This window comes from Rhinolophus hipposideros (assembly GCF_964194185.1).
Source record: "Rhinolophus hipposideros genome assembly, chromosome: X".
NCBI lineage: Eukaryota > Metazoa > Chordata > Mammalia > Chiroptera > Rhinolophidae > Rhinolophus > Rhinolophus hipposideros.
The window spans coordinates 22,737,042-22,754,642 of record NC_138046.1 but is presented as its reverse complement, the minus strand read 5'-3'; the positions used below and the strand labels follow the sequence as shown (position 1 = coordinate 22,754,642).

The 17,601-nt window shown below is 42.2% G+C and overlaps 1 protein-coding gene across 1 annotated transcript in view; it reads right to left on the bottom strand.

Annotated features, from left to right (window-relative positions):
- The window catches only part of GPC3 (glypican 3), a 459,086-nt gene that overhangs the window by 425,231 nt on the left and 16,254 nt on the right, over positions 1 to 17,601 (bottom strand). The window contains exon 2 of the mRNA XM_081043127.1: positions 1,638 to 1,799. Coding sequence (XP_080899253.1) covers positions 1,638 to 1,799 — 162 coding nt within the window. The remainder of the gene's footprint in view (positions 1 to 1,637; positions 1,800 to 17,601) is intronic.

Genomic DNA, 17,601 nt, shown 5'->3' with positions numbered 1-17,601 from the left:
TCTGTATGCAAGAATACCAGTGTGATCCCTCTACCACCCGGCTCCAGGCAGGCAATGGTCGTCAGTTAGCATCTGGGGGCCTGGTTATTCTGGGAATGAAACAAATCACAAATACTCCATTCTGAAAAAGCACCTTGACATCCCAAAGAGTAAGATTCAGCTCTCTTCTTCAACCCAAATCTCATGTCACATCACTTCTTATCACCCCACTTCAGCTAGCAGATCAGCTCCAAAACCAATGTAAGAAATACATGAATGGTACATGTATTTTCAAAATCAGCTTAAATTATTCATTCTATTGCCAAATTGTTAGTCTCAACAAACTCTTCATAAGAGTATGATTACATAAATAGGTTAACAAATACTTCAAGCTTATATGTTGTACTTCATATAATCAACCCAACATCCCCTGAGGCTTTGACCCAAAAAAAACTGTTGTGACTGTATGCTTTATTAGCTAATTTGAATAATTTTCTTAGCTAATTCTAAGAATTTCATTATAATACACAAAATAAGCTATAATGAACCTACCTTACAATTCAAAGAGGTTAATTCTTATAAAGGTGTTATAAATCTAAAGATTTGGAATGTCAAGTAGTCAGAAGTGTTATTTTTCTCTATGACCCCAATTCTCTCTTTGTGGGGCAAGAAAAAGGTAGCTGATTCCATCTGCTTAAGGAAAGACAAAAGAAAGCCCCAATAACATAATTTTCCCTTACAGGAGGCAGCATATTGAGGTTGTAAAAAGTATAGACTCTAAGAGCCAGGCTGTGTGGGTTCAAATCCTGCTTTCAGCATTTATTGGTGGTGTGACCTTGGGCAGGTTACTTAACCATGGTGTGCCTTACATTTTCATCCACAGAATGGGGATAATAATAATACTTCATAGGGCTATTTTGAGGAGTAAATGAACTAATATATGTAAAGCACTTAAGAGCACCTAGCACATAATGTTATATGCGTAGACATGCTTGCTATCACCACTACCACTAACATCACCCTCCTTAGCTGGGTCTTTGAATCAAGGGAGGTACTCCCTATCCTGCCATGATAGTCCCATGTGTTAGCAAAGAGAAATGCAATTTCCTACCCATCTGACAATGCCACAACAGCTTCTTTTACAGTCATACACAGGCATAGTAAGAACTGAGACTCACAAAGGGAGATGTGGAAACCACTCACACAACAGAGAAAAGTAGGGCCATCAAGCCAGTTTCTCTCTCTTAAATGGAAATGGTCCCAGTGGTCAGAAGGAGTTTGTGCATGTTCCCACAAGTATCTAACTACTCCTTGAGACAACTAATATTTAAGTAAATTTTCTTTGCTTTTTAAGCAAGCCTTACAGTCTAGTTGAAAGAAAATATTTACTCTTTCTGCAAAGATTTACAGCCTTTACATACAGGTCAACAGAATGTCCTTGGACCATGATTTTTGACAATACTCACCTTTCCAAAGATTGGAATGAAGCTTCTTTAAAAACCGTGTTTTTCCTTAAACAGAATCTCTCACTGGGGGGTTTTTAGATCAAGTATTAATGCTAGAATGGTAATTTATAAATTATACTTAGCATTTGAAAGCCCAGTGCCCACATAATGATACCATTGAGCAGCACATCTAAAATGATCCCCAGAACTCACCTTGGAAAACCGCAGCATTCTGAATAATTAAGAACTTGAGCTCCATACTTGCAGACTGAAGCAGTTGTTCCATGTTCAATCGTGCTGTTAGTTGGTATTTTTCTTCCATCTTTCTTGAGCAGCATGTTGGGCCCTTGGGAAGACATACTTGCAAATCTGATCCTGAAACAAACAGTTTTTCATGTTTCAGTAAGCAGAATATCACACATACACATACTAACAAAAAAGAGGTGAACAGGGCAAAACAATACATGTCTTTCAAAATACAGTAAAATCTTGATTATTCAAAATTAGTATTTATCTTAACTAATCCCTACTTTCTCCCAATTATACTTATGACTGATTCTTTTTAAATAACCATTAGAATTATAGGCTTGACTCATATATTCTGCATAAACTAATTTATAGCACCAAGCATACGTCATTGAACACTGATATTTAATTTGTCTGTTAAAAGATTAATCTACACTCCTACAATATATTTTCCTTGATTATAATTTATGAATGAGAACACAACCAAGAAGCAATTTTCAAAATTCCAGTTAAGATATCCTAATGAAACATACGTCAGGCCAACCAACGTTGCTTTTTGAGAGAAATGAATAAAACATCGATATCATATCAAATCTCTGTTATTGTTATTGTTTTAACTAAAGGTCTGGGGCAAGATTCACAGAGGACACATCCAGAGAAAAACGTTATCATTCAGGCTATCGCCAATATCCCTTACAACACCAATTATAGCTCTATCACAAATGCCGACCTCTTTTTCCTCTGAACTCCTAAGCTACTTCATTGTTACCTCCCTTATAATGTAAAATGCTTTTTTATCTTTGCATTTCCATGAAAATTTGCCAAATGATCTCCCTACTTATTCCAAAATTAGGGAACTAGTTACCAGGAAATTTATTTTTATTACAACATCTTACTTCCCTAGGAATTCCAGTTAATCATGGCTTTCATGTATACGAGTATGTCCAAGTTTCAAGTTCTGCCTCACATGAAATCACTGGAGTCCAGAGTATTGACTCCAAGCATTCCACTCCCCCCTCCTCGAGGGAGCTGCTGACAAAAGTAGGAAAGGAGAGTACAGATAATACATATCCCCAAACCTAATTCAGCACTGCAATTTATAGTACTGGATCTATAGAAAGGTGATGTTTAATGTGTCAAAATATAATCTGGGGTCCGGAGACACAGAATTCAGATTTATCTCCTATAAATGTCAATCTCACAAACAAACCTTAATCTGATTTTAAACATGGTCTAAGCTTAAAGGTTTTATGATTATCTTCAGAAAAAGAAAAAAAAAAAACAACACAGCTAGTTCTAGCTCACTGCGTTCTTTCTATATGAGGTTACAAAATGTGATGCTATTCTAGGAGTAGAAACTGATTCAGTTTACTGGACCAAGAAGGGAAAGAGTCTCCTTAGGGAAGAGATGCTCATCTAGATTTAAACAAGGTTGGTTGCAACACACATGTAGATATGAAAAAGTCTATGTAGCAGTTACTTTCCGTATACCAAGTTCCTGTCCATTTAGCCAGGTTTTATTTACTTTCTTGGTAAACTGAGGCAGTGTGTTTGAAACAATCTGTATTTGAATACATTCATAAAATTACATGTTATAGATAAAATCTTTTGTGTTTTTAAATCTCCATTGTTGATGAGTTCCGGTTTTCAGAAGTGGTAGGGTTTATTTGGCAGGGTGGCTGTTAGTACTGTTCCTACTCCCACCAGCTCTAGCTTGTGAAAGTTACAAAATAATAGGGCTCAGATCTCTCTGTGAAGTACTATGAGTTGCTTAGATATTAGAAGGTAACAAATTCCCACTCAGTATACCTACAGAAGCCCAGGAATAACTCTTTGAATTACCATGACAACACCAGTTTGGTTTGCCTTTGACATGATAGTTCATAAAGTAACTTAGACCTTGTATAGTGTGTCCCTTCCCTGAGGTGGTCAAGTCTCATAATTGTATAAGCTCCCACTACCTCAAGAATTCATTTAGCCAAAAATCTAGAACTTTGGGGAAAACATGTCAGATGTCATGAAGAAAGGAATATGTTATATTCAAATGTAAGAAATGTTTATAGAGCAATATTTATCCTCCGTCCCAGTTATCACTGCCTGGTTAAGTGATAAACCAATACAACTGATCTGGGGGTTAAAAGTTAGCGATAGATTGGAGGAAATAAAATATCCATAAACTGGTAAGAATTCAGGATTTCCAAACCAGGAAGGAGGGAAATATATGCCAAAAGGAAAAACATTGTTTTAAGAAAAGTTCACATAACTCACAGGCCAGCTTAAAATAAGGCCCACTACAAGACAGCATAAGGAATAAAGTGGGTCAGGAGAGCTAGACATCCCTAAATGAAATGACAACAACGAAATATAACTATTTCAATGCATGAACATGTACACAAAAGAAATAAAACAGAAAGAATACAAAAAACAGAAAGAAACAGAGAAAGAATTTAGACAGGAATACTCATCAACAAAACAAAGGATTACTCTGGGAACCAAATCCCAAGTGTGATGAATAAGAAGTAAAACCAAGGGCAAACAACTAAAGAGGTACACCAAGAATGGGTACATACTTATGTGCATAAAAGCAGAAAGGCCAATTCAAGAAATAAGACGCAACCTACAAAAGACACAGTAAATAGCAAAGCATTCTTTAAGTATGTCAGGAACAAAAGAAAGTTAAAGAAAAATTGCTCCTTTATTAGATGGAAAGGAAAAGTAATGGTGGACCACACTCACCAAAGAGGTGCTCACATTTTGTTGTTGTTGTTAAAATGGAATTCAGCTGGGAAATGGGAACAGAGGGAAACAATATAGCCTGGGATGGAGATAAGGAGAGCCAGAAAGGTTCAACTATGTCGGGCTTAATAACTTGCATTTCCATGTGCTAAAAAAAGAGAGCAAGGGAGAGAGAGGAAGGAAGGAAGGAAGGAAGGAAGGAAGGAAGGAAGGAAGGAAGGAAGGAAGGAAGGAAGGAAGGAAGGAAGGAAGGAAGGAAGGAAGGAAGAAAGGAGGGAGGGGGGAGGGAGGGAGGGAGGGAGAGAGAGAGAGAGAGAGAGAGAGAGAGAGAGAGAGAGAGAGAGAGAGAGAAAATTAACTGAAGTCATTATAGGGCTGCTAGTTTCCATTTATTTGGAAGGATTAAAAAGTACCTTCATACTGTAATCTCCTTCCCTAGATTTGAGTTCCTGAAGAGCAGAGAATGACTCCCATCTCCTTTGGAATGCCCTGTCAATCCCATTCAGCCCTGTGCATATAGTGTTGAATTAATGAGGACTGCAGACTGAGAACACTAGTAAAGAAGTTTGTGTCTGTCTCATCTAAAAAAAAAAGTAGTGGAGACAGATGACCCTGACAATTTCACATGTGCATGTTTAACTTTGATATTGGAAGAGTATTGTAAAATACCACAAAAATCAATTTGCAAACATCTTGAAGATACACAAACAGATGTTTCATTTGAAGGAACTACGAAACAATTTATTTCTAATTGTTTTTAGACAATGTCTTGCTTGCACATTGGGTCCAGTTCTGGGTCTTACACCTGAAAGGGGATTTTTGAGTTAAGGAAGATTTTCTCTGGGGGATTATTCCCACATGTATCCAAGCTGAGCACCTTACCAGTTGCCTACCCCACCCAGAGGCTAAACGAAAGGTGGTCCACAGAAGGCTTCCTGCAGATGTGTACTCGTGCCAGGAGATCTCTTAGGCTTGGCTACCTGTGGTCTCGTCTTCTTGACCGCCATCACAAACTCTTTCCTCTGGGCCCAGTTCTTGTTTAGTTTGGCTCCATTCAAGAACTTGACATTTCATACTGTTCATGGTTTCCCTTACCCACCTCCCGCAGGACTGGAACTTCAGTTCCTCTTTACTGTGCAGTCACAGGCTCACAATCACTTGGAGACGCAGGGCTTGAGCCCTGCCCCTAATTAGAAGAGGACAGTGAACAATGTGTTTGGGATTGTTTAAATGTGTCTATTCTATTGGATTTTATTCCAAATCAGTAAGTATTAATGGCCTCAACACCATGCTAGGCACTATGGTGGGCAGGAAAGAGCAAAAGTACTTATGGCCCCTCTTATCAAGTTGCTTATAATTTAGTCCTACCCCTACCACTTGCTAGCTGTGCAGGCAATGGTAGGCTATTTAACCTCTACATGGCTTTTTGTCCTTATTTATAAAATGAGATTATCAAAAGCACTTACTTTAGAGAGTTATGGCAAGGATTGAGATTATACATGTAAAGCTCTTAGCCTTCTTGCTATAAGGTAAATGTTCAATACATGTTAAGTAAAATTAAAATAAACAAATAAAAAATAAATTCATGCTAAGAGAGACCAGACTTTCACACACAAAAACAGCTAGAGAATAGTAAAAGTTGGTCTATGGTTAGGTGACAAAACATGTAGTACATTTTCTGAGGTGATGGAAATAGTCCGTATCTTAAGTAGGGTAGTGGTTACATGGATATATACATTTGTCAAAACTCATTAAATTTTTCACTCAAAATGGGTGCATCTTATTGTTTGCAAATTGTATCTCAATAAAGTTGATTTTTAAAATATGTAATGTGGACAACATTTTCTAGATAAGGGAATGCTCACCAGAGGCTCTAGGGGGTCAAAGAAAAATTTGGGGCTTGAGCTGGACAGTAAAGAAAAGGAAGGATTTAGAGAGGCCAATGGGTGAAATGTGTTTGGCATCAGTGGAGTAGTGGGCAAGACTAACCTGCCTGGAGAGAAGCTGGAATCTAGGGCATAGCTAGCTTATCAGGCAAGATAGGCCAGAATTTGAAGGGCCCTGAATGCAGACAGAGCCTGTGGGCTTGACCTCATAGGCAATAAAGGACCACTGTTGGTTCTCAAGCAGAGGCATAATATGATGAAGAGTGCTATTTAGGAAGATTAGTCTTACAGCCTGAAATTGGGAAATGGACTAAGTAACCCCTCAAGGTCACTTGCAGCCCTTCGATTCTCTAATTAACTTTATTATGTTCTATATGTTGGCTATTTTACTAGACTGCAATTTTAGCTAATGACTATAAATTGTCAAATATCACATTAAAAAACACATTAAAGAACAGAAATATTAATGTAGACCTTAATCCTTATACTTTCCTAAGAGCAGATAGAACATATTGAAACAGCAACAGAAGAGAGTGAATCGTCAGGGCTCAGTAACAATGAAAATTGAAACCTTTCCAATATATATATATGATGATTTGACACATTTCATTGCCAAGGTCTCCTTTATGAACACCAGATTACTTTTTTGCTAACAAAGGTACATTGTGCTAAAAATAATAATGTAATATTGTCATTAAAGTAATATTAAGCAAATGAATGAATGATATCTGAAACTGGTTGCTGCATGGCTTGTAGGGAAAATAATAGATGCCTATTAAAATTATCCAAAGGATTAAGTGCAGTTTGCTCTACTAATGAACCAAGAAAAAAAAACATATCAGGCATTTTTAAAAGGTTTTTTATAAATGGAGGACAAGTCAATTTGCCATCCAAAAATATTAGCTAATTTCCTTAGCATATAATAGTGACTTGCTATTAGAACGGTGCCTTTTACACTAATTAATCATTATCTAAATCAAATCTTACACGCTCATTAATTTCTTACTAATCAAGATAGGAATACAGATGAAAGAAATGGCTGCATTTGGTAGGGGAAAGTGACGATTGCTGGTGGAAGAAATCATCCTAGGGAACCCAGCTGAAGGTTATCCTTCTGTGATTTAGCCTGAAACACCATGACCTTGCCGAGGACGCATCTGGGTATCACAACTTCAGACTTTAAATCAAAGCTCATGCCTGGGGCCACCATAGATTCTGCCTGTGTAAAAAGGCCAAAATGTCGCTACCACACAGGAGTACTAGGAGTTTAAAGTAACCCTAGAGATAAGCCATTCTCTAAGCCTGAGAATTAAAGAATGAATTACCTTTATCTCTATTGCCAACTGTCAATTAACTGCATATCATGTCATGTCCAGTAAAGGTTGAATCCCTAGATCGCTATCCTCTCCCACAAAGAGGTTCTTTCTGGACCACATTCCCAACCAGCAGTCAACATGTGCTCTGGGAATACGAATTCAAAGATTACATTCAGCCTGCCAATGTGGTGAATGATTCACTCATCCAACATTTACTGAATGCCTACTTTGTGCCAGGGACTATGCTCAGCGCAAGGAATACAATAGTGAACAGGGAGTTCACAGACTGGTCCAGAAAATGGGTTCCTAAACTAACTAGAAACTAGAAATCTCTACGTCATTCTGGACATCTCACTTGCCCTCATCCCCTATAACCAAATGTCACTAATCCCACTGGCTCTGCTTGTTAAATATCCCTCATCATTCCCCTCCTTTCCATATCTGCCTTATCATCTCACCTCTTTTCACTTGAACCAGTAGAATAGCCTCCAAACTGGCCTTCCTGTCTCTACACTCTCCTCCACACAAGCCTTGGACAGATATTTCTAAAGTACCTATATGATCACATCATTCTCCTTCTTAAAAAACCTCCAGGAAAAAGGGAGTAAGATCACAGGTGTGTGGAAGTGGGTGGCATGCTGGGGCATTACCAAGGAACCTGGTAAGGCTGGAGGGAAAAGTGATCTGGTGGAGAGTGACAAGGGCCACATGAAGGGGAGCTATGCGAGCCCTGCTACAAGATGATTCCTGGTTATATTTGGTTATTTTTTGTCTGTTTTATATTTTCCAGTTTTACTGAGGTATAATTGACTCCTAGTTATCTTTGGATTGGATTCCCACAGGAAAGAGTGTTTGTGGGAGCAGAAAGAGATGTACTCCACAAGCTTTCTGTCCTTTGAATTCCCATGGCACCCTGCATCTTTACAAAGACACTTCTCACACTCTCTAACTTTCAATCATAGTTATGTTTGCATGCCTTATCTCCACTAGATTTAAGTTCCTTGATGGAAAGACTTGTGACTGACTCATCTTTGTATCTCAAGAGGCTCACTGAGGTTTGGGCTTGATGCCCACCCCTCTCACTTGGAACCAATGCCAGAACTTCAAGAGAGTTCAGTTTTAAAGGAACTAGGTCAGATTAATTGATACCACTAGAGCAACTTTTAGAAGAGCAGTACTCTGTTCCAGGGAAAATGAAGATCTCCCTCTCTCTCTGTCTCTCTGTCTCTCTCTCTCTCTCTCTCTCTCTCTCTCTCTCTCTAAAACACAGGCACACAGTCTATTTAGATGTGGGGAACCCCTAATAAAAACAAAATTGGTTTGGAGAACAATGCCAGCTACTCTGGAGTTGGGATAATCATTCTTTTAGTTGAGAATTCTGCCAGAAGAACTAAACTAAGTCAATTTTCTTGTCTCTCCTAGTCACTCTTTCACTAATTATTATTCTACTCAGATAAGTAGCTGAGATCCAGTCATTCTGGAGCTGTATAATTTTTATTTTTCAGATACAATCTTCAAATATGCAGACCTGAAACATAGCTGAGAATTTCAACACCCTAGGCCCAATCTCAGTGCTAGGCCTTTCCCTATGTAAGCATATTGCGGGGAAAGAGACCTTTGCTACCAAGACTAAAGTGTTATCTGCTGTGCTACCAAATCAGCTGTGGGACTTAAGCAAATGCCTTCTCAAATCTGGGCCTAATTAAATGACCCCTAAAGTAATTTCAGGTCTGAGAATCTAAGTTCTCCAACTGTAGGTCAATCGATAGTCACTGGGCCCATTTTAGACTGGGCATTGGGAGGACAGAAAAGAAGTAAAGGACTTGTTACTGCCCTTCTAGGAAAATTTGGTTAATAGTACTTGGCTATATACATGAACATGGATATGGGGCCAAGGTCAACAACTAACTCAGCCTTTACAGTGCTTCACCCCATGTAATGACCACATTCCCTTTGTCTCCAGAGGCCAACTAATGGCTGATAGTTTCCTGATGGGATGGCATGTCGTGGCAAAGGGAAGGATTCTGAAATCAGACAGACCAGGGTGTGAACCCCAACTTGGTCACTTAACAGCCATGTAATCTTAGGCAAGTTACTTAATCTCTGAGCCTCAGCTTGCTTATCTATAAAATGGGGACACTAACACCTGCCTCTCAAAGTAGTTGTGAGAATTAAACTCCTATTTAATGTTTCCCAAACATATGCCTCCATTTCCTGCTTCCTGTTTTGCTCATACTATTCCTGTCCCTGAAGTGCTCTTCCCCTTGCTTCAGCTATTAAAACCTTCTCATCCACAAGGCGCTCTCTCTCAAGTGTCTCTTTTATAATGTTTGTCTCCCCTCTCCAAGCTACACTCCCCACCAAATAAACCCCATGAGCTGTCAACTCAGAATTTTCTACACTTTGTAGATCTCATACTGCATTTTGCAATCTAGGTTTTATAGCTATTGGTATACTTTTCTTATCCCTAGTAAATTGTTAATTTCTGTAGCCAGGAATTACTTATATCTTGGTTAGCTTTGTATTCCTTGCCATGGCACAATGCCCAGTATATAGTACATATTCAATAAATGCTTGTTGAATGAATGAACAAATACTCAATAATGAGACCCTGCTTTCTATACATAGTAAGTTCCCTGTGTCTTACAGAATTCAACCTTAATTTGGGTAGCAATATCATGGATGCTAGAGAAGGGACTGCTGCACTTGATAGGAGGCTGGACCCTGTGATCTCCAAGGGTCTTTTCTTTCTGCATTTCCGTGAAGGCCATACACTAACTCACTAATCTCTTTATATACCAACAATGGTGTCCCCCCAAAAGACATGTCCATGTCCCAAACCCCAGAACCTGGGAATGTGACCTTATTTAGATAAAGGGTCTTACAGATGTAACTAAATTAAGGCTCTTAAGATGAGGTCATCCTGGATTATCCAGATGGGCCCTAAATCCAATGACAAGTGTGGGGACAGAGTCCCAGAGAGCAGTTTCCAGGCTCTCGGCCTCACGTGGAAAGGTGCTGCCTTGGGTAGTAGATGGCCATCAGCTGTAACTAGTTGGCCATCAGCTGTTACCGGTTAGCCATTAGCCACTAATATAACTGCCGTGGCTACAATAGGGGGTTGGTTGGCACAGAAGCGGGTGGCAGATTGCGCATTGTGTGCAGCCTGCTTACCGTGTCTCCAACCCAGCAGCCAGAGAGACTATAGTGGTATGAACCCCCTATCCATGGCTCCGTGGGTGTTCCTTTTTGGCCTCGCCATATCCTGCGTTCTTATGCGGGGAACGGGACCAGAGACCCCGCATGACACATGGCGCAGCAAGCAGGGTATGGTGCCAGCCAAAACTCTCCAAAGGATGGTGAGCAGTTTATGTGTTAGAAAACTCAGTCTCGGGAAGCCTGTGAGGAGTGGCACCAGGAGCAGGAAATGCAATCTGCCTGGGAGCAACGTGACCCCTCAGTGAATTGGTGGTGCTCTCGAGCCTCCGGATGGCATGCCGCCCTGTTGGCCATAGCAGGCGTTGCCTGCTTTTTGGTAGCCTGCTGCTGCTGGAGGCTCCGAGGGTTGCAGTCATCTTACACGGAGGCCTCTACCCAATCAGACGCCTGGCGTGGCGAGCAGGACTCCGGCCAGGTAGGAATGGTGTCTGACTCTGGGCAGGAGGACAGAGTCAAACAGTGTTCTCAGGAGTTGGACCCATGAGGAGGGGTGGGAGGACATGGATGGCTCTCCGGCCAGCATGGAGAGGGCCCTGCAGGTTCTAGCTGAGCGGTTGCCAGAGGAGGCGAAGGGTACAGCCGGCCATGTGGGCTGGATGTTCCTCACCGCCTTGCATTGTAACACGGAAGACGCACTTAATGAAATAGCTCAGGTGTGGGACTAGCAGCCCCGGGGGGAGGCACTGGAAGCTCAGGACCGCCAGTTGGAGGAGGTCCTCACCATGGTGCATCATAACTCAGAGGAAGCGCTTGCTGGAATAGCCCAGGTGTCCCAGTGGGAGGCGCTGGAAGCTCGGGTCCACCTGTTAGAGGAGGAGCCCCATAGTGGAGACTCTGAGGCAGAGGCAGACAACGCAAGTGGAGACAATGTAGCTCCCAACCCCCATACCGGGCCCATCATGCAGCAAAAGGTGAAGTACGAACAGCCTTTGGGCCGTGGGGGTGTTGCTGCTGGCAACCCAGCTGTGACTGAGTCCACAGCCTACACCCCTTACACTCCCACTGAGTTGCAGGAGCTGGGGAGGCGGTGCCAACAGCGCCCTGGAGAGCCAATCTCGGCTTGGCTACTACATTCATGGGATGAAGGAGCAGACAGCATTCTCTGCTCCCCAGGTGAAATGGAAAAGCTCGCCTTCATGACAGTGCATCCATCCCTGCGACAAAGGTTACAGAATTGCCATAGGTTGGCCCAAGACCAGGGCAACCACTCTCTAACGGAGTGGCTCACTGCTGCGGTACGCACAGTATGGGGACAGGCTGGCGAGCTGCCAGACACTGTGAGTCAATGGCAATCATATACTGAACTTAATCAAATCATCCGTGAAATGGGTATGAGACATGCTATGTTCAACCCTAATATGTGGGGGCCGGATGACGAACGTTTTACAACCAGCATGAGAGATCTGGTTTTGGATACTGCACCTGCGAGTGCTTTTGGATCCTTGTTTGCCATTTTTACGCCCTATGTGGGGCAGCGGATCCATGAAGTTACAACTGCCATGGCCACCCTAGGGGATGTTGAAAGCCGGTGGCAAGGGAAGTTAAGACCAGGAGGTCCAAGAAGTCAAGACCTGGAAACCCAAATCAAAAGTAAGGGGGCCAGGTCGTGGGCCTCAGAGAGTAAGACGCATGCAGATGTGGCGTGATCTGGTGGCAGCAGGGGTTGATCAGGAAAAGAATAGACCGACAACCCAATGCATTCTTGTTGGAACTTTGGAAACACTTGTGTGTGGAATAACAATTCCGGCAAAGCCTAAAGGAGAAGTCCGGGAAAGCATGACCATGTCCCTCCAGGACTTCATGCGGCCGCTTGAGCCCTACTCCTTCCAGCTTGATTAGGGGCGGGGCCAAGGTACCCGGTCAGAGGGGACGAGCAGGGACCGGAGGCCCCATGTGGAACTGTCCATACATTGGTCCCCTTTTAATGTGCAGAGGGTTTTGGCCCTAGTTGACACTGGCGCAGACTGCAGTCTTGTTTATGGGAACCCAGAACTGTTCCCTGGACCAGGAACCTGCATTGATGGCTACGGGGGAAAGACTGTGACTGTAAAAGCTGTTTCCTTACCACTGCGCATAGGAAGGCTTCCCCCTCATACCTACAAGGTTTATGGTCTCCCCTGTTCCGGAGTGTATTCTAGGGGTGGACGTGCTACATGGCCTCAGTTTACAGACCTCGGTGGGAGAGTTCCGTCTCAGGATCCAGGTGGTGAAAGCGGTGACACGCGGGCGTGCTCACCACCCTCCTCAAGTGTAGTCACAGCCCTGGCATGTGGTTACAGTGCGACAGTACCGCCTGCGAGGAGGGCAGGAGATTGGTCGTACAATATTGGAATTGGAGAAGGCACATATTGTGAGGCCAATGCACAGCCCTTTAACTCCCCAGTATGGCTTGTCAAGAAGCCAGATGATGTAATACAGAATTGTACACCTGAAATCTATGTCAATTTACTAACAATTGTCACCCCAATAAATTTAATTTAAAAAAAAAGCCAGATGGAACCTGGCTAATGACTGTGGACTATAGGGAGTTGAATAAGTTGATGCCACCTGTGCACACTGCAGTGCCTTCCATCCCTGAATTGATGGACCTCTTGACTGTTTGCTTGGGAATGTACCACCATGTAGTAGAACTGGCGGATGTTTGCTTCCCGTGTCTCGACCCGCCGCCATTGAGAATATGTAAGCACCTTGGCTGTGAGCCACTATTTATTGCTCCAGCGCAGTACCCTGAGAACCCTGGCTGTGCCCAGAAAGTAGGTGGACATCAAGAGACACTCCCTATGACATTACTTGAACTGGACTGAAACTTTTTCTCATGAGCTGGGTTCCTGACACAGGGCCCCCTCGTGGAAGACACTTGTCACGTAGATTGTGAGGCAAGACCCTGGAAGGGTGGAGTGTGGGGACAGAGTCCCAGAGAGCAGTTTCCAGGCTCTTGGCCTCACGTGAAAAGGTTCTGGCTCGGGTAGTAGATGGCCATCAGCTGTAACTAGTTGGCCATCAGCTGTTACCAGTTAGCCATTAGCTACTAATATAACTGCCGTGGCTACACTGGTGGGTTGGTTGGCAGAGAAGTGGACGGCGGATTGCACATCATTTGCACCCTGCTTCCTGTGTCTCCAACCCAGCCACCAGTGAGACTATAGTGGTATGAACCCCCCATTCATGGCTCCATTGGTGTTCTTTTACGGCCTTGCTGTATCCTGTGTTCTTATGCGGAGAGCGGGACCAGAGACCCCGCATGACACAAGTGTCCTTATAAAAGACTCAGAGGAGAGACTCAGGAAGAGTAGAAAGCCTTGTGAAGACAGGGGCAGAGATTAGAATGATGCAGCTACAAATGAAGGAAGGCCTGGAGCCACCTGAAGCTGGAAGAGGCAAAGAAGGATTCTCTCCTAGAGCCCTTAGAGGGAATGTGGCCCTGCCAACCTTTGATTTTGGATTTCTGGACTCTAGAAGTGTAAGATAATAATTTCAGTTGTGTGAAGCCACCAAATTTGAGGTAATTTGTATGGCAGCCAGAGGAAACTCATACACTCACACTCTCCCTCTACCCAACCTATAAATATTTTCCTAGTTATGTCTAAATGTTTCATTGTGGGTGAGTTACTACTTTGAGCAATTTCATCAGGTGTTGTCTCAAAGTGCAACATTTCTGGAGTAATTCCCTAGTACCTCAAGGCTAAAGGGTGTACTTGGAATAGTCCTCTAGCACAGGAAAGAAGGGGGGGATAATAATCCAGAACACCTGGATAGGGACTAGGGACAATGTCAAAAAGGAAAGATTTTTATAAAGATAAAAGGGATCAAAACAAAATTTTATCTAGGGTCAGCCTTGTGAAAGCCATATTGACAGAGCCCAAATGTTACTTTAATAGCAATAGACCCATATTATAAGAAGGAAGAAGCCTTGCAGAAGTGAAAAATAATATTGCCTCAGTCCTTGGCCCATATTCCAGAAAGTCTGTTAAAAGGGTGCTTGAAACAATCCAAATGCCTCATTCTCACTGCTCACATGCATTTGTTCTGTTATGTTCAACAAATTAGGCATACTTGGATACATGAAAAAAATTGTTTCAAGCTATTAGGAATTAAATAATCACAAAGAGAGCCGGGCGACAATGGAAGATGCCTATCATTCTGGGCCTCCAGCCCAACCCCGAATTTGTAGGAGTCTCTCTTCACATTACATCTGCCCTAGCCTTCAGCACTTCCAGAGATACTGTTTAACCAGCTCCCAGGCAAATCTTCTGGATGCCCAATTGCCCTCACTATTAAGATGCTGTTCCCAGCCCTAATGGCTAACCTAAATTTCAGTTTCAAGCCACTGCACCTTGTAATTACATTCTCATCCGCTGTAAATAATCTGTGCCCTCTATTTTATCTTTCCCTTTTCCTATGATACGAACCTGCGGAAAAGGGAGTCAGTTGCCTTTTTAGTACAACATACACACTGCACCTGAGCAAAATGCAACCAAAAGAAAATCAAACAGTCACTCTTGATCCCTGAGTAAGAAGCTATTGATCTTTTCCCTTTTCCTATCCTACACTGACATGCTCTAGTGCTGTGGCATTTATGCCATCTTGGGGAATAGCTGTGTAAATGCTCCAGTAATTTTATACATCTTCAACATACTGTTGTGTTAGAACTTGAGTATCTGAAGGACTAAGAAGGACAGATTTTCCTTCTCCTCCTCCCACCCTCATGTAATATGAATCAAAATCCTCAGTAATTGGCCCTCCTCCAGCATGCTACTGAAGTCTAGACTTGGTGGCAACCCGTTTCTGTGGAAGAGATTTAATGAAGGAGAAAGTGCATGCAAGCAGAGTTGGCAAGCAAACCATTACAGAGCAACTATAAGAAACTTGGAGACACGTGATTTTTTGGTAAACTGAGGTTGGAAGATAAATGATGTTGTATCCAACACACACACACACATACACACGTTGGTGAGTTCATATTATCCTGAACCAAATGTTTCCTAAAATTGAAGAAAATCTAAGTTATTAATGCAACACATAAAAGACTTTTCAACGATGCTCAGTAATGACTTTTTCCTCCCCTGCTTTCTTCAGGAGCTATGAAAAACAAAAATAAATTACCCAAACAGGTGATTTGGGGATTTCCTTCCATTGCCATGATTTCACTGAAAAACTCAAAAATTGTTAATAGTAACTTCATTCTCCTGTCAAGCCCTGGGTGATTCAAATACAGAGCTCTCCAGAGTCCAGTGTAGGCTCCAAGAGGCCATGCCAGGAGGGCTCCAGATCAAGCTGAAAGAACCAAGCCTGGATTCAGGGTCTCCTTATGTGCTGCTAGTCTTATATGACCTACCAGCTCTTAAGACCACGGCCATTTGGTTCAGAAATATCTGCCTCATTTAGTTTTTACTTTTTAAAAAAAGGGAAAACTGAAACAAAGGAGAAATGTTGACACGGGAATTATGGAGCCAATTCTCCCAAACCGTGCTGACCATGCATGTCTAAGAAGTGCTGGGTTCAAGGTAGCCGACACTACAGTGAGCTGGGGCAGTGATGGAAAAAGGTTGATGCAATCAACTCGTAGAAGACAACCTCCACTGAACAGGAAAATTGAATGCCCATGACCTCTGGCTGCTGAGCTGTATTCAGGATGCAGCATTCCCACAAGTTCAAGCAACTGCTCTTCCCATGACCTCCTCCTTCCCCTCAACAGATAAGGAGACCCTGCCATGCAGGGTCCCCATCTGTCTACATATCTGCCTCCCCAAGAGCAGGAAGAGTGGAGTATTTAACTTCAAGTCCCCAACACCCCAGCATCTCACACATACTAGGTTCTCAAGACTGATTTTGGGCATAATTCCTAGAAATGCGAAGTCCATCAGAGTAATAATTAGAAACATGGCTCTGGAACCAAACTAAGTGGGTTTCATTTCATTTCATAATTTGACTTTGGAAAAGTCACTAAACCTCTGTAAGCCTCAGTTTTCTCATCTGTAAAATGGGGGAAATAATAATACCCACCTGGTAATGCTATTGTGAAGATTACATAGGATGTTGCCCATAAAGGGTTTAGCACAGCGCCTGGCTCAATAAATGTTAACGATTATTAGTACCGCCCCAACACAGGTGCTCAATAAAAACTTCTGAATTGAACTCACAGCAGTGGGAATGACTAGCAGATGTGAAGATGGCCCAGGCTTCTTTTTGTTGTTGTTTTTTGTTTCTTTCCCACCTCACTATGCACCAGATGACCTCCGAGAATTTTTCTTTCCTTCTTTCTCTCTCTCTCTCTCTCTCTCTCTCTCTCTCTCTCTCTCATTTTTCTTTCTTTTAGAAAAAGGATAGAATAGGGGCTACTTAGGCTCTACTTTTGGTGATCTTCAGTTTTTCATTCAGGGCAGAAAACCAAGTCTGGCAAAGTCAGGCAGATGATTTTCTGAGAAATATGACGAGGCTATTAAAAACTTTAAATGAGAGTTGTATAATGAGCATGAATCTGAATATATTTAAATTTCCTCTAGATCCAGGAATTCCAGCAACATCCTTATATTTTTTAAAAATGTGCTTTTCCAAATGTGAGGAGATGAAGGCCCTAAAAGATAGCAGACTTTCTACAAGGGTGGGAATGGGGCAGCGACTCACATTGTCATGAAAATTAACCCATGAAAATGCACTGGATTTTATTACCAAATGGATGCCTGAGGAGATTAATAGATTTTTAGGGTCTTTACTATCAAGAGAGCAACCTGCATGCCTGAAATAATTAAGAAGAGACTCAATTATCTAGTAAAC